Below are 24,393 nucleotides of genomic sequence, written 5' to 3' on the forward strand. Positions count from 1 at the left end.
AGCTCCTCACCTTCAAGTAATCTAAGGCTCTTAGAATTATTATTACAGATAAACAGCATCCTACACTGATCTGACCGTGGCACACTCACAGCAGGTGACTCTGAGGAAGTTTAAAGACAACAGTTCACGCAGTGTTATTACTGATAATCATAGCCAGCGTTGTGTGAGTAGCCATTAAGGGGTAGGAAATTATTACCCCTTTTCGCAAATGAGTAAGCTGAGGTTTAGTAGTGATAATTCACAAAATGTGAGTCAAAGCAGCCTGACGTAACCCACACTCTTCACCAGGAAACCACACTGATCCCCTCAGGAAAACGGGTCAACCTGTGTATTTCTAGAGCAGGGGTCACTACACCAAAGGTGATGCAAGAAATCGTTTCAAGGTTCACAGCCAGGACCGCTCACTTTTACGAACCTGTTAGGAGACTTCTCCCTGCCAGCAGCAGTGACCTGCAGCGGGACTGCCCCCTGCGAACAGGGACTGACTCACGCGGGTCTGCTGCTGCTGCTGCTGCTGCTGCTGCTACGTCGATTCAGTCGTGTCCGACTCTGTGCGACCCCATAGACGGCAGCCCACCAGGCTGCCCCGTCCCTGGGATTCTCCAGGCAAGAACACTGGAGTGGGTTGCCATTTCCTTCTCCAATGCATGAAAGTGAAAAGGGAAAGTGAAGTTGCTCAGTTGTGTCCAACTCTTCAAGACCCCATGGACTGCGGCCTACCAGGCTCCTCCGCCCATGGGATTTTCCAGGCAAGAGTACTGGAGTGGGGTGCCATTGCTTTCTCCGCGGGTCTACATTCCACCGCTAATAATTTCCCACGCTTCTCAAACTGTAGAGTGCTTACAGGAATTGGTTAAAATACACACTTCAATTGAGCAGCTCAGAGGTGAGGTCTGCGTACTCATTTCCAACAAGCTCCAAGATGAGAGGCTGATGACTTAGGCTGAACATCAAAATCACCAGGGACTCTTTTTTTTTTTTCTTTCTCTCTCTTTTTTAAAAATTGTCCTCTATTTTTTTAAATTTTAGACCAATTATCTTGTGTTGGTCTAAGCTAGCATTGCCTGGGCGCCACCCTAAACCAACAGAATTAGAATCTGGAGAGGTAAAGAGTGGGGGAGTCGGCGCCTTAAAAAGCTCCTCCCTTCCATAATTCTAGATTCGGAGGAAAGTACCCAGGGACAGAGGCTCACGCACAGACACATGAAGCACCAGGTGAGGTGTGGGGATTATAAAGTCGAAGCATTTCTCTAACGTTCAGGTGTTAGATGGTGGAGATGGGGTTTACATGAATCCTCACTAGCACTCATGAGAAAGATGGCACTCACCTCACCCGGCCACTCAGGTACCGAACAGTGGGGCCCTGCTAGGAGCCTGTGCCAGTTTAGCAAAGACTCTGTACTATAGTTTACAGAGAGTTTCTAAGATCCAGGGGAGAAAAAGAAAAACAAGATTAAAGCACTGGAAACACTAAACACTGGAAACATTAAAGCATTAAACATTAAAGCCTGAGGGGCTCTGAGAAATGGATGCTGCTGCTGCTGCTGCTAAGTCGCTTCAGTCGTGTCTGACTCTATGCGACCCCATAGATGGCAGCCCACCAGGCTCCCCCATCCCTGGGATTCTCCAGGCAAGAACACTGGAGTGGGTTGCCATTTCCTTCTCCAATGCAGGAAAGTGAAAAGTGAAAGTGAAGTCGCTCAGTCGTGTCCGACTCTTAGAGACCCCATGGACTGCAGCCTACAAGGCTACTCCATCCATGGGATTTTCCAGGCAAGAGTACTGGAGTGGGGTGCCATTGCCTTCTCCGTGAGAAATGGATACTTGTATGTAAAATGCTTTCCAAGAACTTTATTTGGAAAAGGTTTCTGTCTTTTTTCTTCCCCATTGGATCAATGCCCAAAATTTCTCATCCAGTGTTGCAGATCTTGTGTTAAGTGAGGTCTGATGAGAGAAACTGTTAGTTTCTTTAAAAGCGAAATAGTGCACTGATATAGGAATAGATTGCTGGATCACCCTGGCCAGCTAAACTAGCTGCCAATCAGTTTTTATTTCGAGCTAAGATTCTCCGTGTAATAACATGTAACCCCAATGTCCTTTATCATTTGAAGTCTTTCAATACAGTCTTTGATGAAAGGTCATCCACTTAGCCAGCAACCCCCAGCACTCTTCACACCAACACCCAGGACATTACTTTGTATGTCATACGGTTTAAACTACAGACTTAGAACACTTCTGGGAAACCCCATTTCAAATCCAGGACCATTTCCTTAAGTCATCACCGATCTACACAAGAGACCCCAGCAAGCAGGGAGAGGCCTGTCGAGAGGACGACCACGCCAGCTCCCTGACAACCAGACTCTGCTGGGGACCAGAGACAGGCATACGCTCTGCCCAGTGGGCATCAGAAAGCCACATGGGCAGCACCGGGGCTCCTATGAGCCCCTCTCCAGCCCAGCCTCCCCACGCTCGCCCTCCTGAGCTCAGGCGAGTGTCCCTCTAGATGGGACTCCAAGTCCTCGCATATGAGGGTCCTCCCTCTCCTCAAACAATCTGTGTAAACAGACCCCACTGCCAGGAGCCCTCCTACAAACCCTGCTGCTCTCCCTGACTCCTGCCATCTCCAGACTTCGTAAGTCATCCACACAGGTTCAGTTCAGTTGCTCAGTCGTGTCCAACTCTTTGTCATCCCATGGACTGCAGCACGCCAGGCCTCCCTGTCCATCACCAACTCCCCGAGTTTGCTCAGACTCATGTCCATCAAGTCGGTGATGCCATCTAACCATCTCATCCGCACTGGAAATCTCACAATCACTTTGACGAAGCCCACACACCCTAGATTCAAACATTCACCAAATCCTGTGTCTTTTCCTTAATTTTCAGGCTTTTGCTTATTTATTTTCTTACATTCCTTACACTACTACTCAGACTACTGCAAAACTCATGGTAGGTTTAAAATGAATATCCACAAACTACAACTTAACAAATTCTTACAAGAGAACTGTAAATTGAGCAACAAGGTTATTTCCATTTGACCAATAAGAAATGGGAGGTTTATCGAAGTGAAACAGCCTGCCCAGGACCACGCAGCCAGCAGAGAGGATGACTTGACCTCCTGTCTTCCGGTCCCAAATCCCCACAGTTACACCACCCCACCAATGTACACTGAATTTTATGAGAGAAAGGGAAGCTTCAGGACACCCATTAACAGGTGTTTCAGACAGCTCTTCTCCAGGTTATTACTGTTGACAGTATTACTATTCTACATTTATATCCTACTATATGCCAGGCATTGTGAATCCACCTACCTATCTATTCTTGATTTTTTTTTCACTTAATGTCATTTGCTTCTAAATAGGTGTTATTCATTCCATTTTATAGTTGGAAAGGTTCCCTGATGCTCTGTAACTTACTCAAAGTCACACCCCTAGTAAGTATCTGAAATAGGATCTGAACCCATATATGACTGGCTCTGAAACCCTGGAGAGCCTCCACCCTCAGCACCGAGCAGGGACTCCTTTGGAGTTAAAAAAAAAACAAAAAAACAACTCACCATCACAACTGCTTCAGGAGGCTCAAAGAGAAAATGAAAACTGACTTTCTACAGAAAAACTTCTAAAACATGAGAGGAAAGTCTGAAGACATCACTAGAGCAGGAGTAATGAACCGGCAGGCAGGGATGCCTCACCTGATCCCCCAGCACAAGTTCACCAGATCAAGAGCTTTCCCTGTCACCAGCTTAACTAATGCCACGCGACTTTAATATTTTACATTATAGTAAAATACCTTCAGGGAAGTCCCTGGCCGGCCAGTGGCAGGACTCAGCACTTTCGCTGGCAGGTTCGGTTAGTCGCTCAGTCGTGTCTGACTCTTTGCAACCCCATGGACGGTAGCCCGCCAGGCTCCTCTGTCCATAGGATTCTCCAGGCTAGAATACTGGAGTGGGTCGCCATTTCCTTCTCTAGGGGATCTTCCCGACCCAGGGATCAAACCTGGGTCTCCTGCATTGCAGGCAGTTTCTTTACCGACTGAGCCACCAGGGAAGCCCTCCACTGCCAGGACCCAGGCTCAGTCCCCATGGGGAACTAAAACACCACAAGCAGCATGGCACGGCCAAAAATCATATTAATTAATTAGTTAAATACCTGCAGGTTTTAAGTTTGAATGTCAAAAAATATTTGAAATTTACTTCAACAAATTTCTCTAAACATTGTTTCATGCGACCTTTTCCTAGACAGAAAGACACTAAAGAAAAAGGAAAACTGAGGAAGAAAAAAGCACTTCCAATGTCAGCATCTCATTTGAGAAAGGGGGTTAAAGAGGCCGGCAGAAAAACCACAGCTCCAGCTGGAGTGGACGGACTGACTGAGCACTCCCCAGGCATAACAGCTGCACACAGATGTCATCCACCCGTCTGCTGGGCTCCTGGGACCCTGAGCGCCATCTGAAAGAACAACTGGGATGCCAGACATCGAACGTACCTGTTACACCGAAAAAGTAATTTTAAAACGCAGCTCTGTTGTGTATTTCAGAGAACCAAAAGAGAAGCTCCTACCATATGGCTGTGTTTGCTGGCCCTCTTTTCCTCTCTGTCTGAACCGAAGCTCAACAGAAATAAACACTCAGCCCCGTTCATGCTCACAGCAGCCGCACGTGTGCCCTGCAGGCCTCGGATCAGGACTCACCGAAGGCAGCCACAGTCCTCAGGGGATGGGCCGGCGAAGAAGCACCCAGACACAAAGGAACCCATCGGACACGTGTAACTGCAAGTCTCTAACCGTCCCTTCTAATCTGGGAGCCATGTGACTGGGTTCCACACAGCACTGCTGCCCATCGGCCCTGGCGCTCCGCAGCTGGACCTCAAAGGGAGCGGATGCTACGCTGTGCTCCTGTACCAAAATATCATGTTCCATTCACGGGCGAGCTCTTTCCTGATGGGCATGCAGCTCTCAGGTCAACATCAGTGTTCAAGCACCTGAGAGGATTTAACTATTCCTGCCAGAGCGATCCCAGGATCTTAAGGGGCCTTTTCAGATCCATCTGATAACACAAAGGTGCATAATCCTTTAAAAGACAGAGTCAGCACACATACACTCTTTATGTCCTTCCCAACCTGATTCTAGAGGGTTACTGCTTTGAAGTACTCTTCGTCGATGCGAGTGGAGCTCAGTCCCCCTCTGGCCACAAAGCCCGGCTATACCCAGGCCCGGGCGCCAATCCAGATAGGGCATGGAGCTGGGCTGGAGTGCCGCACGTCCTGGCCACCCTCCCCAACCAGGCTGCCTCCTACAGGGAGCAAAGCAACGGAGAACAGTGTCATCCACTGTTCAGGAGGAGACATCCCGGTCAGAAACCACCGCTGAAATCATCTTGACTGGCAGTAAAAGCAGACGCTGATACAGAAAAGTATTTAAAAATAAATCTAGGCAAGGTCAAGCAAAAATACTGTTGTTTTGAGACCGAAATAAATGGTCTCTGGAGCCTGACCGCCTGGGTGGAAATCCTGGGCATGGCACTGACCATTCCTGTGACTGGGCAATTTACTCAACTGCTCTGAGCCTTAGTTTCCTTATGTGGAAAATCAGAACACTATTGCTTCTTTCTCTTAGCTTATTATGAGAATTAAGAACCTTTTCTTTACTAAAGAAATAAAACCTATGGCATACATACGATGCACACACACAAGATGGTGCTTAGAGACTAACTAAAGTCAGCTTGCAATATTCTGTAACACTTTATGTATCAACATCAATACCTCAGCAGGAACGGGCTTAGTTCTTTTGGTTCAAGTCCAGCTGGAATCAAAGCAGTGTTAGCAGCGTAGCTTAGTCTTATCAGGCCCTCTCCTTTCTGCCTTCTTCAGGGTTCACTTTATCCAACAGAGTCGGATCCCTCAGTCTGCTCCCAAGGAAACAGGAGAGGCCAGTGATAGAGATGGAAAGTTGGGCGCACACACTTGCTTCATGTACCACTTTTGCTGTGTTGTTTTATCACATTTCTGAATGAATGTTGAGTGTTTTCTCCTTGAAGCCCTGACTCCCCTGACTAAGGAAAGCCAATGGGGTGACGGCTGTGTTGTCAGCATCCTAGTCCAGACTTCCTTAACAGGCTCAATGCCTCGTCTACGCCTTACCTCTGCGGAGGGATGGTTAATGCAGAAGAAACTTTTAAAAGCCTGATCACTGATTACCTTAAAAATCTATGGAGACACATTTAGCAACGATCTGCAAAATTTTTTTCTGAAATTGAACACACACACCACCAGCCACCACGACCACGTCTATAATTACCAACTCAGACTTCTGGCTCCATAAGCATATGGCATGAGAGAAATTAGGGAAATTAGAAAGAATACACATATGAAACCAGGCAGTCTAGAACAGTGAGTGCACCTGGACTGGGAGTCAGGCGACTTGAATTCTGGTACAAGATCTGTCACCAGCTGATGCTACCCCACCTGACTCAGACTCAGATTCTTCACTGTAAAACAGGGCTAGCTAAGGCCCCCTTCAAGCTGGAAAATGTTATAACTCTTCAACCTCTGGTGCTACAATTTCTCCAAAGCACCAAGAAGGCAGAGAAGGTAAAGAAACATAGGCAAGTTATTCCAGATTCCCTAAAATCTCTTAGAATCATTGAGTCCATCATACTTTCTAACCCTGAATCACACACACACACACACACACACACACAAACAAACCAAAAAGCCTCCTGCCAAGCTGGTCTGTCCACATTGCTAGCTGTGCTCAAGGAAGTCGAGACGGTGTGAGAGCTCATCTCCAACGTGCTTCTCATTCAGTACTGGAATTGGATCTCATCGCTGGGCAAGATTTCACAGTCCGAAAATGCAGGTGATGCGGCTGAAACTTCAACTTGGCCTAAAGGACAGTACTGCTAAATCTGGGGTGCTAAAATGATATAACCTACCCCAATACTCTCTCTTAACCACCCAGCTCTGCTGTACTAATGACTGGTGCTCATGCCGGCGGCAGTGATGGCTGCTTCTCATTCCAGGTCTCTGCAAACCACTGCCTTGCTGCATTTGTGCTGTGCTGTGTTTAGTCGCTCAGTCGTGTCCGACTCTTTGCGACCCCATGGACTGTAGCTCTCCAGGCTCCTCTGTCCACCAGGATTCTCCAGGCAAGAATACTGGAGTGGGTTGCCATGCCCTCCTCCAGGGGATCTTCCCAAACCAGGGATGGAACCCAGGTCTCCCGCATTGCAGGTGAATTCTTCACCATATGAGCCACCAGGGAAGCCCAAGAATACTGGAATAGGTAGCCTAACCCTTCTCCAGGGGATTATACCAACCCAGGAATCAAACCAGGGTCTCCTGCATTACACGTGGATTCTTTACCAGCTGAACAACTAGGGAATCCCTTGCTGAGTTTCAGTTCAGTTCAGTCGCTCAGTCATGTCCAATTCTTTTCGACCTCATGGACTGCAGCACACCAGGCCTCCCTGTCCATCACCAACTCCTGGAGTTTACTCAAATGCACGTCCATTGAGTCGGTGATGCCATCCAATCATCTCATCCTCTGTTGTCCCCTTCTCCTCCCACCTTCGATCTTTCCCAGCATCAGGGTCTTTTCCAAGAGTCAGTTCTCCGCATCAGGTGGCCAAAGTATTTTCAACATCAGTCCTTCCAATGAACATTCAGGACTGATTTCCTTTAGGATGGACTGGCTGGATCTCCTTGCAGAGTTTACCCTCCCTGTGGTTTCTGCAGCAAAGCCTCTCAGCCCAAAATACTTCAGCTCCAACCTATTTCAGACCTGTAATATCAATACCTTCAACTCACTCCAGAAAGCTGGATTGGAATTTCAGTGAAATTATCTGCATTTTATCACAACTTATAGTTACCAGAGACAATGGAGAAACTAAAGGACTAAAGTGGCACCGTCCACCCAAGGACCTCCCCTCTCAGGGAGGTCCCCTCAGAGACACCCCTCTCTCAGGCCCCTTCTAGAAACATCCCCCTCAGAGATGCACCCTTCCCTCATGGACACCCCCTCTTATAGATCCAGGAAGTCTAAATGTGGCTTCATCAGCCAGTTCTAGTTCACGCATGTGCTCCGGCTCCTACTCTGTACCAGGCACTGTGCTAGCATTTTAATCCACATTAACTCTTTAAATCCCATGGCCACATAGCATACTACATATCATTGACCCCGCTATGCAAATAAACAAAAGCGGTTTCAGAGAGAATAAGCGGCTTATCCAAGGAATTCAGACCACAGTCTTCTGCCTCTGAGACTGTGTGGCCCAAGAAGACAACGAACACCCATGGTCTATTTCACATGGCAATGCATAGCTGCAGTGTTACCATGTGCCAGTCTTGAACATGTCATCCAATGAACTATAAACCTATAAACTGCTAATAGGAAATGCTTAACACAGGGCAGACTGATCATCAAAACAGGCTCAGTAGAAACCTGACATTTTTTCATACAACTTTCAAATAGTTTATCCCCATTTACCCTCTCCCTCACCACCCCAATCAGGAAAAAAAATAGTAAAACTAAATTCATAAAATCATTAGGAAGTTTAGCATTCTCTGCCCACTTACAGAGATTCTGAAGGACAGGTCAATGACCCCAGAGTGATGAACAATAAGAGATGAAATGCTGGATAATCCATAAAAAGACAGAGAATCACTAAAGGATAGTACAACACATAAATCCTACGTAACTTCTCATTTTGTGTTCCAAGCAGACTAAAAACATATAGTAAAGAGAGAAAATAAATATGGCGTTGACCAAGGGATCAAACTTATCAAGCCTCCTTATCATTGGATCCTCTCACACTGTCTCAGGAGGACGTCCCAGCAGAACGGGACCTCACAGAGCCAAGGGCCAAAAGAGACTGTAGTCACTGTCTAAACCAACACCCTCAACTGACAGTCATGGAACCTCTGGCCTAGTCAAAAACCCGCCCAAGCAGTCAAGCAATGCCAGAGGCAGAAGGCAAGCAGAGCTCTCCTGATGCCCCTTCCAGCACCGGGCCGGGCTATGGCCACCAAAGCTGCATCCTGGGCGCTAATACCCACTCACCACCCACAGAATCTGCTCAGGACCCAGTTCACCTGTGGGAATACAAGACATACTGCCAAACAGAATGCCCATAGGTTGCCAATTTGGCAAACCCCTAAACTGTACTCTACCTGCGCCAAAAACTCAAATTGCTTTTCACTCATGTCATTCACTTATATCCACGGAAACTGGCCCAATGCTTTCCAAAGAGGTTCCACACTCAGATTTCCCAAAGGGGGAAAAAAATGCTACAAAAACCACCAGCATGAAATTAAGAGATCGGGACCAGTACCTTCCCCAGAAAGCGATCTCTGGGGTGCCTTTCCCGTAGATGGAGTTACTGGAGCCACTCAGCCCGTTGGCGATCCCCCTGGAAGAGCCCATCACTATCCCGCCATCTGCCGAGATGCTCAGGACGTCCTGCTGTGCTCCCACCGCCGTCCTCTCGAGGAACTGCCCGCCTTCCTTAATGCGCTGCTGTATCATTGGAGTCAGGGGCATTTCAAAGCTGAAGTAGCTATCAGGCTCTGAGTACAAAGTCTCCAGGGACTCAGCACTGTAGTATAAAGAGGTGTTGTCTAAAATGGTCTCGAACTGGGAGCTGTACACGTCAGTGGAGTCCTCTGCGTATCCGGACCCAAGGATGTCATCATCTCCGCCCTGCAAGTGCTCCGCTTGCTCAAGAATCCTGGAAAGCACATCGAAGTGAAGAATTTCAATATTAGGTTAATTTTTTCATTTTACTTTCTCCTCTCCAACCGTATGAAAAGGTAGCATTCTGTAGAGCTAGCACCTGTATTCAGTTGGTTTATGTCAATATATTTAACGTATAGGTTGAGTACATCATGCGAAATGCTGGACGAATCACAAGCTGGAATCAAGATTGCTGGGAGAAATATCAATAACCTCAGATATGCAGATGACACCACCCTTATGGCAGAAAGTGAGGAACTGAAGAAACTTTTGATGAAAGTGAAAGAGGAGAGTGAAAAACCTGGCTTAAAGCTCAACATTCAAAAAACGAAGATCATGGCATCCAGTCCAATCACTTCATGGCAAATAGACTGGGAGACAATGGAAACAGTGACAGACTTTATCTGGGGGCTCCAAAATCAATGTGGATGGTGACTGCAGCCATGAAATTAAAAGACACTTACTCCTTGGAAGAATAGCTATGACCAACCTAAACAGTGTATTGAAAATCAGCGACATCACTTGGCTGACAAACGTCTGTATGGTCAAAGCTATGGTTTTTCCAGTAGTCATGTACAGGTGTGAGAGCTGGACTATAAAGAAAGCTGGATGCCGCAGAATTGATGCTTTTGAACTGTGGTGTTGGAGAAGACTCTTGAGAGTCCCTTGGACTGCAAGGAGATTGAACCAGTCAATCCTAAAGGAAATCAGTCCTGAATATTCATTGGAAGGACTGACGCTGAAGCTCCAATAGGTTGGCCATCTGATGCAAAGAGCTGACTCGTTAGATAAGACTCTAACGCTGGGAAAGATTGAAGATAGAAGGAGAAGGAGGCAACAGAGGGTGAGATGGTTGGATGGCACCACTGACTCAATGGACATGAGTCTGAGCAAGCTCCAGGAGATGGTGAAGGACAGAGAAACCTGGCGTGCTGCAATCCACGAGCTCTCAAATAGTCAGACACAACTTAGTGAGTGAACAACAACAACAACAAAATATCAATACATTTGGGAAGGAAGACATCACAGAAACATGTTCAGGTTGAAAAAACTCTTAGCACACATATGCTGGACTATCCTCTATACAATTTAATATACTTTCAAGCTAGCTCCTAGTATGTGAATACACCAAGTCCAACAAACATTTGAATAAAATATTAAATTCTCATTTAGCCACCTGAACTCCACAAATTCAAATTAACAGCTACTATCAGTCCTAATTTTAACAGAAGATGATAAATATATTGTGTAAATTTGGCTGACTAAAAATAGACTTATGCTCTGTCACTCAGTCGTGTCCGACTCTTTGCGACCCCATGGACTGCAGCCCACCAGGCTCCTCTGTCCATGGGGATTCTCCAGGTAAGAATACTAGACTGGGTTGTCATGCCCTTCTCCAGGGGATCTTCCCAACCCAGGGATAGAACCCAGGTCTCCTGCATTGCAGGCAGTTTTTTTATCGTCTGAGCCACCAGGAAGGCCCCCAAAATACACTAAGCTTTCATAAGTCCTGTTAATATTTTCTGATTAAAGAAGACCAATCGCCCTCAAGAACTCATGGGCTGCCCCCTGGTGACAATAAGACAACACTGCAGAGAGAGTTAGGTTGAGAAATAGCCAGGGAATGACCTGGAAGGAAAAAAAAAGCCCACAAACATGTTTACTACTAGGCTAATAAACAAAACAGTGAAAACCTAGGAAAAACATACAAGTTAATATCCTTGGGACACTAATTAATATGCAGCCTGTTTTTCAAATATTAAAAATTAACATCAAGACAACTAAATAAAACGTTAAAGCTCAGTATGAGAAAGAAGACAATAGAAAATAGAGCTGAATCTGGATGTGCCAAGGACTAGCCAAGCCTCAGATATCCATAAGCAGAAATAAAATAGAGAACAGGAATAAAACTACCTGGTAAGTAACCCACCTTCCTGGGTATTACCAGGGTTCACATGGTAAGTAACCCACCTCCCTGGGTATTACCAGGCTTCACATGGTAAGTAACCCACCTTCCTGGGTATTACCAGGCTTCACATGGTACGTAACCCACCTCCCTGGGTATTACCAGGGTTCACATGGTAAGTAACCCACCTCCCTGTTCACATGGTACATAACCCACCTCCCTGGGTATTACCAGGCTTCACATGGTATGTACCCCACCTCCCTGGGTATTACCAGGCTTCACATGGTAAGTACCCCACCTCCCTGGGTATTACCAGGCTTCACATGGTAAGTACCCCACCTCCCTGGGTATTACCAGGCTTCACAGGCAACAGTGCAGTTGTCTCTGCTGTTTCTAAGTTACTGGAAAAGTGAAAGTTAGTTGCTCAGGCGTGTCCGACTCTTTGTGACCCTGTGAACCGTAGCCTGCCAGGCTCCTCTGTCCATAGAATTTTTCAGGCAAGTATACTCAAGTGGGTAGCCATTCCCTTCTCCAGGGGATCTTCCAGACCCACGGATCGAACCTGAGTCTCCTGCCTTACAGGCAGATTCTTTACTGTCTGAGCCGCCAGGGAAGCCAAATTACTGGTCCACCCCAAACCAAATAGTATTCTGGGTCCCAAGTCCTCATGGCTCCTCAGGGCATTAGCAGTGAAGCGGAAAGCTCAGGGATGAAGCCCTCACCCCACCCCTGCTCACTCACCCCCCACCCGCCCCCAGCTGCCAGGGCCCAGCCACACTGCTACACCTTAAAAGGAGCCTGGAGGCCTCCGCATCGCAGGTTCCAGGAAGCACACTCCCTTAGCGACAGCAGCCCTCCTTTGCCAGCCCGTGTGGCTCCCTCTGCCTAGAGTATTCTCCCCATTCTCTGCCCCGCAAACTTCTACTGAATCCTGAAGTCTCAGCCGAATTACCACTTACACAGACAGGCCTTCCCCAAGCCATCAATTGAATCACCCTCTCTCCTGCATTCACTGTGTCCCTTCTCCTTTATAGAACCCAACACAATGGGAGGCCCTATCATTATTAATGTGTAGACCTTTAGCAGTAAATTTCATGAGGTCAGGGACCAGAGGTCATGTCTATTTTCCATGTTTGTTTGTTTGTTTCCTGGCCACACCACAGAGCTAGTGGGATCTGAGTTTCCAACCAGAGAAGGAACCCATGCCCCCTGCAGAGGAGGCACAGAGGCCCAATCACAGGACCACCAGGGAATCCCCAGGGCCATGTCCATTTTGAACATTCCTTTCATGCCCAGCATCTCTAGCCATATCAAGGACACAGCAGACAACCGAAAACCATTTGTGGAAGGACAGGAGGAATGAATGAATAAACCGCAGACGCACAGACCCCAGTGGGAGGGTAATTGCGGAGCCATGTGCCACATAGCAGGGCGCCTTCCGAGGGAAGTCTGGAGGCTTTCTGTGTAGGCAGGTGGGGAGGGCAGGGAGAGAAGTCCTGACAGCGGATCTGTTAGTCAACTGCAAAGCAAAAGGCATCTCCTTACATCAAATAAGCAAGACCCTTCAGGCTTGACACACGCTCTCCCATGTGAACTACCAAAGTTCATATGACGGGAGACAAGATGGCACACGTTTGAAATGACTTTGCAGAAAGGAGCTCTTTACAGCCAGAGCATGAGCAAAGGAAGTGAAGGTGGACAGGCACGGCTTCCATTTCTCCAGGCTCTCAGCTGGTATGGACGCCAGAAATGTAGAGAAAGTCTGGGAAATACTATATGATGCCAGGTTTAGTCATCAGGGCCATAATCCAAACGAGTTGCTTGCGAGAAGGGAGTCCCCACGTGAGTGCCATGGAACAACTGAACTCTGACCTCCTCATGGCCTCTCTAAACCTAGAAAACTGAGGCAGCCCACGCCAAAGGCTCTGCGTTCCTACATGTACAGGGGCTGTTTGCAGACAACGGGGCTGTACCCAGAAGAAGTACCTAAGCTAGGCTGTGACAGCTACCGATGTGCCAGAAGAGCCCAGACCTTTCCACAAGTAACTTTCCTTATGAAAGATAATTGTGGGGTGTTTAGTTATGGTGATGTTGGAGAACTTGAAACCTGTCAAATACAAAAAAAAAAAGAAATCAGAAATGGGTCCGCCCAGTTTAAGGTTCACGGTCTCCCCATATGGACAACTTTACAGCAACCGCTTTATACATCTTCAGACCTTAGAAGCACCGCAGCACACGTCACTTCCCTTCTGTTCTGCGGAGGATGCCGTGAACCTCACTGTGGAGGGCACACAGCAGACATCACAGCCACAAGGGCCCTGGGAACTCACCTTTCCCCGGCCCTCTCTGGTTCAGCTCTCCTCTCCAGGTGCTCCTTGTCCTCCCTTAGGAAGACTTCGTCCTCTACCGTCTCAAGCAGAGGCTCGGGGGGACATGGCCTCTCAGGAGGAGCTGGGTCACGCAGAGCGGCAGACGAGACGAGGTGGCTGGGCACTTTGGAAAACTCTCTGCTTTCGGTGGGGGCTGTCCTTCCCGGTGGTGTCTGAGCGTCCGCGGGGCGCCGGCTCTCTCTCTCCTCCCCTCCGGTCCACAGTGTGTCCACCCCTTGAAACGCCACATGCTTGCCCTGGCCTGGGCGCCCTGGAGCACCCTGACCGGGGTGCTCTCTCTGGTCAGACCTCCTCTCTCTCAACAAACCAGCACCGCTCACCGAGCTGGGGGTCACGGGGCTGCCCGCCGAGGATGCTGGACCAGCTGGCTCTTGCACGTGGACAGCCCCCGTTCTTCCATTACTAGCTCTTAGGGATGGCTCTGCTTGAGTCTCTCCAGTTAATAGTGCAGTCAGATCCTCCTGGATGCTCAAATAAAAATGCTCCTCAGTCGGAACTTTGGCTGAAAGAGGTATATCAGGCGACTTTTCGCAGCCAGCAGGGAACAGTGCGTGGGCTTTCCGTACTTTATGCCTGGCGGTGTCTGGCTCCTGCCCCCCCTGCTGAGCTGAAAAAGTAGAAACCGCAGCCCCATCCAGTACCTTTGTAGCCTGCGACGTTCCTGAAGCTATTCTGGCTTCTGTGGCTTTCAGGGCTGAAATCAGAGAGTCAATGGGTTGTAAACTTGGTTCCTTGAAGTGACTTTGAGACGGGAGCCCTCTGACAGCTTTTGGCCCTCCGGTGACAGTGGCAGGCCCAGAGCGACGGCCGGCAAGGGGCTGGGCGCCCTGCGGGCCCCCCGGGCAGCGCAGCAGAGACTCGGCACCAAACTCCAGAGAGGCTCTCAGGCCTTCTCCACTTCCCTCCATGGTCCCATACTCTGGAAACTCATTCGTGACGTTCGGGGGGAGTAAAGTGCTTCCTCCATGATCACCTACAAAGAGAACAGAAGAGACACGTGACTCCTTCTGAACAGCACATTCCCGTGTGTGTAAATCAATTCCCACACGTATCAGGCGCTCAGTCATCCTCAGGCGACCCTTTCACTGGCTCCTCCCCCACCCTCTGCAACACAAGCTGCTCAACACGCTGCCGGGGGCCCCTCCACTGGGCTTACACACGAGAACCCACAGAGGTTCTACATACACAGAGGCAATCCAATTTAACCCAGCTTCTTTCCCACACATGCAACTCGGTTGCTGCATATGCAAAAACAGGTTAAAATAAGGATATGTATCCCTTTCCAAATATCGCTCATGAAATAGCAACTAAAATATTTATACTGGGCACAACAGCAAATTGCCTTATGACTGAACTAACCGGATCGCTGCAGTGCAATCTCTGAGACGGAGCCCCGAGGAAAAAAGATATGATCTATTTAAAGTTAGTAATTATTTTTTTCAGCTGGAAACTTCCCCTGCACTGTGGGATTTCTGTGGGGGGAAAAGATACTTTCAGAACATCTCTGGGGAATGAGAGGGAAGTCAAAATGGAAGAGGAAACTTGATGTATAAAGAAAGATTTCCGGGATCCCAGCTGCATGAGATTTAAGCAGCATCTTATGCAGAAACCCCAATATCAGATCAGATCAGATCAGATCAGTAGCTCAGTCGTGTCCGACTCTTTTCGACCCCATGAATCACAGCACGCCAGGCCTCCCTGTCCATCACCAACTCCCACAGTTCACTCAAACTTACGTCCATTGAGTCAGTGATGCCATCCAGCCAACTCATCCTCTGTCGTCCCCTTCTCCTCCTGCCCCCAATCCCTCCCAGCATCAGAGTCTTTTCCAATGAGTCAACTCTTCGCAATATATGAAGCAGTAAAAACAACAGTATATATTTACTATATAGGATCCAATTAACAACCTTTTCTTATTGCAATGGCAGTCACTGAGAAAAATGAAGACATCCTAACAAACACAATTTTAAATTGAGGATTTCTGGACAACAGTTACAGTCCTATCACCCCAGGATCCAGTTTCCTTCTGAACTTGGTTTTGGTTACCTCGTATTGAGAGTATTCTCATGTGCGCTGGAAATGCAGTGTCCTCACCTAGACGGCTTTATGACAGAGGACACCTGCTGCTTCTGTTACTGCTTTTCAAGCACTGCAAGCGGCAACCTTCCTATTCAGTGAAACATTTGACAGCTGTCTGAATATATACAAGGAAATGACATGCAAGACTTGATTCCAAGGCATATATGCAAAATGACATAACTTGGAAACGTGAGTTAACATTTGGTATACACGGTACGGAAAAATTGATAAATAGTAATACATCTTGGAGTGTGTTCTGTTTCATATCTTATTTTTTAATAATTTGAAATATATTTTTAAATTAAATTTGAATCAACCTTGATGGGATCCAAGCAGCACTTCTCTGTGATGGCAACATTTATAACACCTTTAAAAACAGACCTCAGAGGATATGGCTTGCTGAAATCTGAGGAGGGAGGAAGTTTCAAACTCTGATCTTGAAAAGGAACAGAGTTAAAAGCAATCAAGATTTCTCTTCCTGTGGTATATTGATACTTTAGATACTTCAATGAAGAATGTGATAGGACTTTTAATTTTTCCCCTTTTAAGATTCAGTTATCTTTAATATATCATAAAATTGTGTGAGCATCACCACTATCTAACTCCAGAACATTTTCATCACCTCCCAGCACCACCAAAAAAACCCTCTATTAACTGTCACTCTGCAAGCCCTGGTAAATACCATCCTACCTTCTGTCTATAGATCTGCGTGTTCTACTTCATATCAACAGAATTACACAATACGTGACATTGTCTTTTTTTACATGGCACAGTGGTTTCAAGGTTCATCCTGTACCTTCTTTCCACTCATCTGCTGATGGGCATTGGTGTTATTTTCACATTTTGGCTGTTATGAATATTGAGCATCTGTGAACAGGTTTTGTGTCTACATTTATTTTCAGTTCTCTTGGATACGCACCTATGAGTGGATTCTGCGTCACACAGTAACCCTGTGTTTCATGTTTGGAGAAAGCGCCAGTTTCCCAAAGCAGCTGCACCGTTCTATATTCCTGCCAGCAGTGTGAGGCGCTAATGCGCCCATACTCCTCATCACAGCTGTCATAGTGGGTGTGGAAGGCCGCCTCGCTGCGCCTGTGGTTTCATCTCCCTAGTGAGAAGGGAATGGCAGCCCACTCCAGTATTCTTGGCTGGAGAACCCTATGCACAGAGGATCCTGGTGGTCTACAGTTAAGGGGGTCGCACAGAGTCGGACACGACCAAAGGACTTAGCACATACATGCACAGTGGTTAACGGTGTTGAGAATCTTGTCAAATGCTTGTTGGCCATTTGTATGGGTTCTTCAGAGAAATATCCATTCAAATCCTTTGCCCATTTTATAACCGGGTAACTTCTCTTTTCATTTTTGAGTTGTAAGAAAGTGAAGAAGAACTAAAGAGCCTCTTGATGAAAGTGAAAGAGGAGTGAAAAAGTTGGCTTAAAGCTCAACATTCAGAAAACGAAGATCATGGCATCTGGTCCCATCACTTCATGGCAAATAGATGAGGAAACAGTGGAAGCAGTGTCAGACTTTATTTTTCTGGGCTCCAAAATCACTGCAGATGGTGACTGCAGCCATGAGATTAAAAGATGCTTACTCCTTGGAAGGAAAGTTATGACCAACCTAGATAGCATATTAAAAAGCAGAGATATTACTTTGCCAACAAAGGTCCGTCTAGTCAAGGCTATGGTTTTTCCTGTGGTCATGTATGGATGTGAGAGTTGGACTGTGAAGAAAGCTGAGCGCTGAAGAATTGATGCTTTAGAACTGTGGTGTTGGAGAAGACTCTTGAGAGTCCCTTGGACTGCAAGAAGATCCAACCAGTCCATCCTAAAGGAGATCAGTCCTGGGTGTTTATTGGAAGGACTGATGTTGCAGCTGAAACTCCAATACTTTGGCTACCTGCTGTGAAGAGCTGACTCATTGGAAAAGACCCTGATGCTGAGAAAGATTGAGGGCAGAAGGAGAAGGGGATAACAGAGGATGAGATGGTTGGATGGCATAATCGACTCGATGGACATGGGTTTGGGTGGACTCTGGGAGTTGGTGATGGACAGGGAGGCCTGGCGTGCTGTGGTTCCTGGGGTCGCAAAGAGTTGGACACAACTGAGCGACTGAACTGAATTGAACTGAAGAGTCCTTTATATATTCTGAACAGAAGTTCCTTATCAGACATATACTTTGCAAATATTTTCTTCCATCCTGTGGGTTGTCTTTCCAGTTAGTTTATGGTGCCTTTTTGAAGCACAATTATTTTTTTAATTTTGATAAAATCCAACTTCTCTATTTTTTTATTTTGTTGCTTAGGTGTTTGGTGTCATAAGTAACAATTTATTGTCTAATCCAAGGTCACGAAGATTTATTCTTTTTTTAAGAGTTTTACATGTAGTTAGCTACTACATGCAGACCTTCGACCCCTTCTGAGTTAACTCTTTACAGGGTGTGGAGATACAACTTCACTCTGGCGCACGTGGCTATCCACTCGTCCGAGCACTGCTCTTGAAAAACCTATTATTTCCCCCACTGAACTGCAATAATACCCTTGAAGAAAATCAACTGACCATAAACGTGAAGGTCCGTGTCTGGACTCTGAAATCTACTCCATTGAGCCCAAAGCCGGTGTAACACCATCTTGATTACCGTGGCTGCGCAGAAGTAAAACCAGTAAGTGTGCGTCTTCCTGCTCTGTTCTTCCTCTTCCCGCTTGTTGCGGCTACTCTGGGCCCCTGGCATTTCCCGTATGAATTTTCGGATCAGCTGCCAGACAGCTGAAACTGTCATAGAGGCTGGGATGAATCTGTAGAGCACTGCATCCTAACAACATTACTATCAGGTCTTTTGATCCACAACTATAGGATGTCTCTCTATTTAATTTTCTTTCATTTCTTTTAACTTCTTTTTGTTTCAAATGTACAAGTTTTATACTACTTTTGTTAAACTGACTCCCCTAAGTATTTTCTTTTTGACGCTATTATAAGTAGAATTTTTTTCCATTTCAGATCCTTCACTGCTAACATATAGAAATACAGCTGGTTGCCGAACTTCGAAGTTCTCATGGTTTCTTTGTGGATTCCTTAGGCTTTCTGATATACAAGATCATGTTATCTGTGAACAGAGGAAGTTTTACTTTTTTTCTTTCTTACCCGGATGCCTTTTATTTCTTTTTCTTGCCTAACAGCACTGGCCAGAACCTCCAGGACAATGTTGCCCAGACGTGGTGAGAGCTAGATGTCTGTCTGTTGTTCTGGATCCTACAAGAAAGCTTTCAGTCTTCCCCATGAAGTATGATGTTAGCTGTGGGGTTTTCACAAATGCCCTGTATCAGGATAAGGAAGATCCCTTTTATCTCTAGTTTATCAAGTGTTTCTATCATGAAAAGCTACCAAATTTTGTCAATTCTTTTTTCTCTGTCAGTTGAGATTCCCATGTGGAGTCTGTCTTTTATTCTGGTAAGAGTGTGTTACATCAACAGACTTCTATATACTGAACCAACCTTGCATTCTTGGAATAAATGCTACTTGGTCATGCTGTAGAATCCTTTTTTACATGTTGCTAGATTCAGCTTTCTAGTGTTTTGCACCTATATTCATAAACGATAGTGGGCTGTGACTGTCGTGCACTATCTAGTTTGGGCAGTAACGTTGGCGTCATAAAATAATTTGGGAAGTACTGGCATTTGTTTACATCTTTTTACACGTTTTTAAGAACATTTTTCATATTTTACACTTTTTTGGCTTTTAACAGTTTTTTATTCCTTAATCATATGGGGGACTTAAAATTCTTCTGGTATAGTTTAAAAGCTATAAATTTATTGCTAAAATACAAAGAAAGAAAAAAGTATACTATCCAAAAGCATAGGCTTTTTTAACATAGTAAAATAGCTTTAAATTATTAGAGAAGTACTTAGTTCACAGGGGGAAATATTTCCTATAGATGTTTTATTTAAGTTAGAGTATGTCTTTACAAGGGGCTTCACAGGTGGTTCAAAGGTAATGAATCTGCGTGCCAATGCAGGAGACCCAGGTTCAATCCCTGAGTCAGGAAGATCCCCTGGAGAAAGAAATGGCAACCCAGTCCAGTATTCTTGCCTGGAGAATCCCATGGGCAGATCAGCCAGGTGGGCTACAGTCCATTGGGTCACAAAAGAGTCAGACACCACTTAGCGACCAAACAGTAACAAATGCCTCTACAAAAACTTGAAGGTCATACAATATAAAATGGCAAAAGTCAGAGGAATCAAAGAATTAATTCAGTCACCTTACATAGTCAGCAAGAAAACAGGCCCATCAGAACAATGGACTTGCCAACACAACATAACAAAAACCAGAGCTTATCTAATCCACTTCCACTAAGCTGTACATCCTCCTCTTCCCTCCATCTTTATTGGAAGTGAGCTGACCTAGTGTGCGTCTTCAATTTTTTCCCTGAAATTTCAAAACATCTTCTGAAATGGTTATCCAAAGTCCAGCCTCATCTCCCACTTCATCTTATATACAATAATCTTCCTCAAGCAAAAACTTCAGTTGCTTTCAGTAATTCTTCACCGCCTACAGAATAAAGTCTAAAATTCAAACTCCTTCATCCAGGAGTTGAGATCCATAACCCAGCCCTGATCTCTCTTTCCCGTCTACTCTCTCCTCTCACTCACCAACCTCGTCGATATACGTTTGTTTCTCTAACCGAGGGTGGCGCAGCACATGAACACTCTTGAAAGGTCCTCTCTCACAGACACCAGAAATCAAGCTAACACTCTGAGCTTTTTATTCCTTTGGCTTTGCTCCATCTCTTCTCCGCATATGACACACTTTTTCTTCTCACTTCTATATGATCAGAGTATTTTCATCTTTCAAGATCTAACTTAAATCTGCTCTCTTAACTAAGTGTTCCCTTAATCACCAGCCCTTGCAAGAATTCACCTGCTTACAAATGTCAAGGGAACTTTATATTCTATCTGGTATACACCCATGAAATAAATTATAGGCTATTAGTTCAAATTTTAAAGCTTCAAAAGGCTATATAATCTTTAACCTATCATGAAGAGTTCCATGAAAGCTGTCCATATTTAACCCAAATTTAGTAAGCTGAATCTAGCAAAATATCAAAAAGGATTATACACCATGATCAGGTGGCATTTATTCCTGAAGTCAAATGTGTATTTAACATCAAAACATACTATCATGAAATCCATTCAACAGAAGGAAGAAAAGTTAAACTTCCTCATTTAAGAACCCACTTAGTTCCTAACAGTTTAAATTGCCACCTATGAAACAACCACTAATGTAAACATAGGCACACTGGCCCAAAGAAAAGTGAATACAAATTCAAAAAAGAAAGGGGCGGGGGGACATCAAAGAAATTAAGTAATTTCTCCACCCCATTCTAACACTTTTCATTAGGATGTACTGGTATTAATTGTGGGCAAATGCCTGTGATGATGTCTCTTTAAATTGTATTTATGGCTGCGCTGGGTCTTTGATGACGCATGCCGACTCTCTGTAGTTGTAGCGGATGGGGTTTTCACCACAGAGGTTTCTCTTGTTGTGGAGCACAGTCTCAAGGGTGCTCAGACTCAGTAGTTTTGGCGCATGGGCTTAGTCATCCCGAGGCATGAGGAATCTTCCCAGACTAGGGATCAAACCCATGTCCCCTGCACTGGCAGGCATATTCTTTAACCACCGAGCTGTGATGTCTTGATAAGCAGCTTGGCATCTGGTCACAGACAGACAGGAAAGGCAGAGCGCAAAGTGCGCCCGGAGTGGCAGGCGGCTTTCCTACTGCAACCAGCCCTCCTACCCTGCATTACAGAACTGGTCTGTCTAATCAGCTTTGTTCACTTTTCACCTAGATGAGGACTAGTACAGACCAGGGTGGGTAAATGTTCTGAGAGGCTAAGTGGCATGACCAAGGCAAATGAACTGATGTTCAATAAGGTATTTTAGAAGAATTAAAAGTCAGAACTAGATTCCTGGTCTTTTATCTCTCAGGAGTAAATTCCTAAGGAAAACTAAGAGGCATCTGAATTGTCAGACTGTCATTTCTAATAGCATAAAAATATAAAAAGCAAAAAATCTTCTAGTTGCAGGTTCTGGGTAGAAATAGCCTTAAATACCAGGTGGCTCTTGATCCTAGCATTTGTTACGGAACTCAGCATAACATCAAATCTTTCCTTCCACCTAAGGCACCTCTATGTTAGCATGCACAGTGGTTTAATTTTGCTGTGTGCATTTCTTCTCACCACTTGAACTGTCTTTAACAACAAACGAAGCTTCATAAAATATTAATCTTGACCGTCTTATTTAGAATTTCTGATGTCTTCCTTATGTTTAAAAAATAGAGCTATTTAGGCTAGGGGGATTTAAAGAAAGGCCACATTCTTCTTTTACCCTAAGACTTTTTCTCTGTTCCCTTTTAAAACCAGGCCATGGATACTTGCCATTAAATGACCACCGTTTGCAAAATCCACTTAGCAAACGTTCATTAATTACCTGCTAGGTACTGAACACAGGGTATTCAGAACCAAACGCTGCTAGCGCGTGACTAGTCTCTCTCCTGTGGTTAAAAGCTCACGCTGGTCATGTGTGAAAGATGCACAGGGTGAAGTACGGGCACAAACAGAACCAGCCATGGGTGACAGCGTGGGCGAGATGGAGCACCCTGCAGCCAGGACAAAGGCAAATGGACAGAACAAAGGTGCGATGGCTGCCACCTCCCCAGCCTCCGTCTCCCCTCTCTAAAGTCAGCCTGCTGCCTTAAGGCCGTGCCCAGCCTGTGCCGCTGCTGTGGGCTCTAGGCCCCACTCGGGAAAGCTCCTGCCTTCTGTCAGTCTGCATCTACTACTAATGTAAGAATCTAGCTGAAAAGCGAAATAGCTGCTTCTCCTCCAGAAAGTCTCGCTGAATTAGGCCTGCCCAAATTTGGTCTCATATCTGTGACAATGGGATTTGCTAAGTACTAAAAAAAAAAAAAAAAAAAAAAAAAAGATTTTAGCACTTACCTAAATATAAACCACACACTAGTAGAATTTGAATTAATAAGAGTTTTTATAGCTTTTCTGCATTTATTTTCCCCCCTTAAAGAAATTAAAATGTAGTGTAAAGTGCGTAGGAGGGAAGGGAAAGGAGAGAGAAGAGCTTGTCACACTCATGTGAAATACATATACTTTGGGAAGGGGTATCTATTTATATTCCCTTTTCTGTGGAGTTGTATCTGCTGCTTTGTGTATTTGGTCAGATTCCTAACAAATTATTTTCTGTTATTTCCTGATGCTTTTCCTGTGATGCCCAAAATCCACTTTTTTTAAAAAAGTTTTTTCCATTTTGATTTAATGTAGAGAAAAATGGGATACTTTTGAAAGTTAACAGAACAGTTTCAGGAGAGCTTTGGGTTGTACATTAAATATCCATCCATTCCTGGGACACAGATACAGAACTGTAATACAATGCAACGTGATTTAAGAGAAGTTCTTCTACATCAAACTAAAAAGCTTCTGTACAAAGGAAACCATCAAGAAAATGAAAAGGCCATCTACTGAATGGGAATAAGTATTTGCAAATCATATATCTGATAAGGCATTCATATCCAAAATGTATAAAGAGGGCTTCCCTGGTGGCGCAGTGGATAAGAACCTGCCTGCCAATACAGGAGACACGGGTTCGATCCCTGGTCCGGGCAGATTCCACATGTTGCAGAGCAACTAAACCCTGTGCCACAGCCGCTGAGCCTGAGCCCTAGACTCTGCATGGGCACCTACTGAGCCCGCGCACTGCAGCTCCTGAAGCCCTCACGCCTAGAGCCTGGGCTCGGCAATAAGCAAAGCCACTACGGTGAGAAGCCGCCCATCACAATGAAGAGAAGCCCCTGCTCTCCACAACCAGCAGATGTCCACACAAAGCAAGGAAGACTCAGCACAAAAATAAGATAAATAAATAAAAGATTTAAATATATGTATAATGAACTCTATTTAAATTTACATTTATTTATATTCCCTGTTTATACTCCCTTACATAACTTATTAGCAAAAAAAAAATCTGATCTAAAAATAAGGAGGAAAAAAATTAAATAAATAAATAAAAATGAGCAGATCTGAATGGATATTTTTCCAATGAAGACATACAATGACCAACAGCTACATGCAAAGATGCCCAACATGACTAGTCCCCAGAGAAATGCAAATTTAAACCACAATAATCATGATTTGAGCCAATTCTAGAGAACCTTATGGTCCCAGTCGTCCCATGTTTTCCTGTCACAAATGATTCTTGTTTGCTCTGGCTTAATCCAAATCTCTGCTTTTT

The 24,393-nt window shown here is 45.4% G+C and overlaps 1 protein-coding gene across 9 annotated transcripts in view; it reads right to left on the minus strand.

Annotated features, from left to right (window-relative positions):
• PSD3 (pleckstrin and Sec7 domain containing 3) overlaps positions 1-24,393 on the minus strand; it is a 616,838-nt gene that overhangs the window by 305,786 nt on the left and 286,659 nt on the right. For 7 of the 9 annotated variants that reach the window (XM_055566944.1, XM_055566948.1, XM_055566943.1 and 4 more), the window contains 2 exons: positions 13,962-14,994; positions 9,325-9,720 (listed from right to left, as the gene is read on the minus strand). In XM_055566944.1, the coding sequence (XP_055422919.1) occupies positions 9,325-9,720; positions 13,962-14,994 (1,429 nt within the window). Of the gene's footprint in view, positions 1-9,324; positions 9,721-13,961; positions 14,995-24,393 lie in introns of those variants that run through there. The other 2 variants (XM_055566946.1, XM_055566952.1) reach the window with 2 other exon arrangements.

The sequence above is a fragment of the Bubalus kerabau genome, chromosome 2, assembly GCF_029407905.1.
Source record: "Bubalus kerabau isolate K-KA32 ecotype Philippines breed swamp buffalo chromosome 2, PCC_UOA_SB_1v2, whole genome shotgun sequence".
NCBI lineage: Eukaryota > Metazoa > Chordata > Mammalia > Artiodactyla > Bovidae > Bubalus > Bubalus kerabau.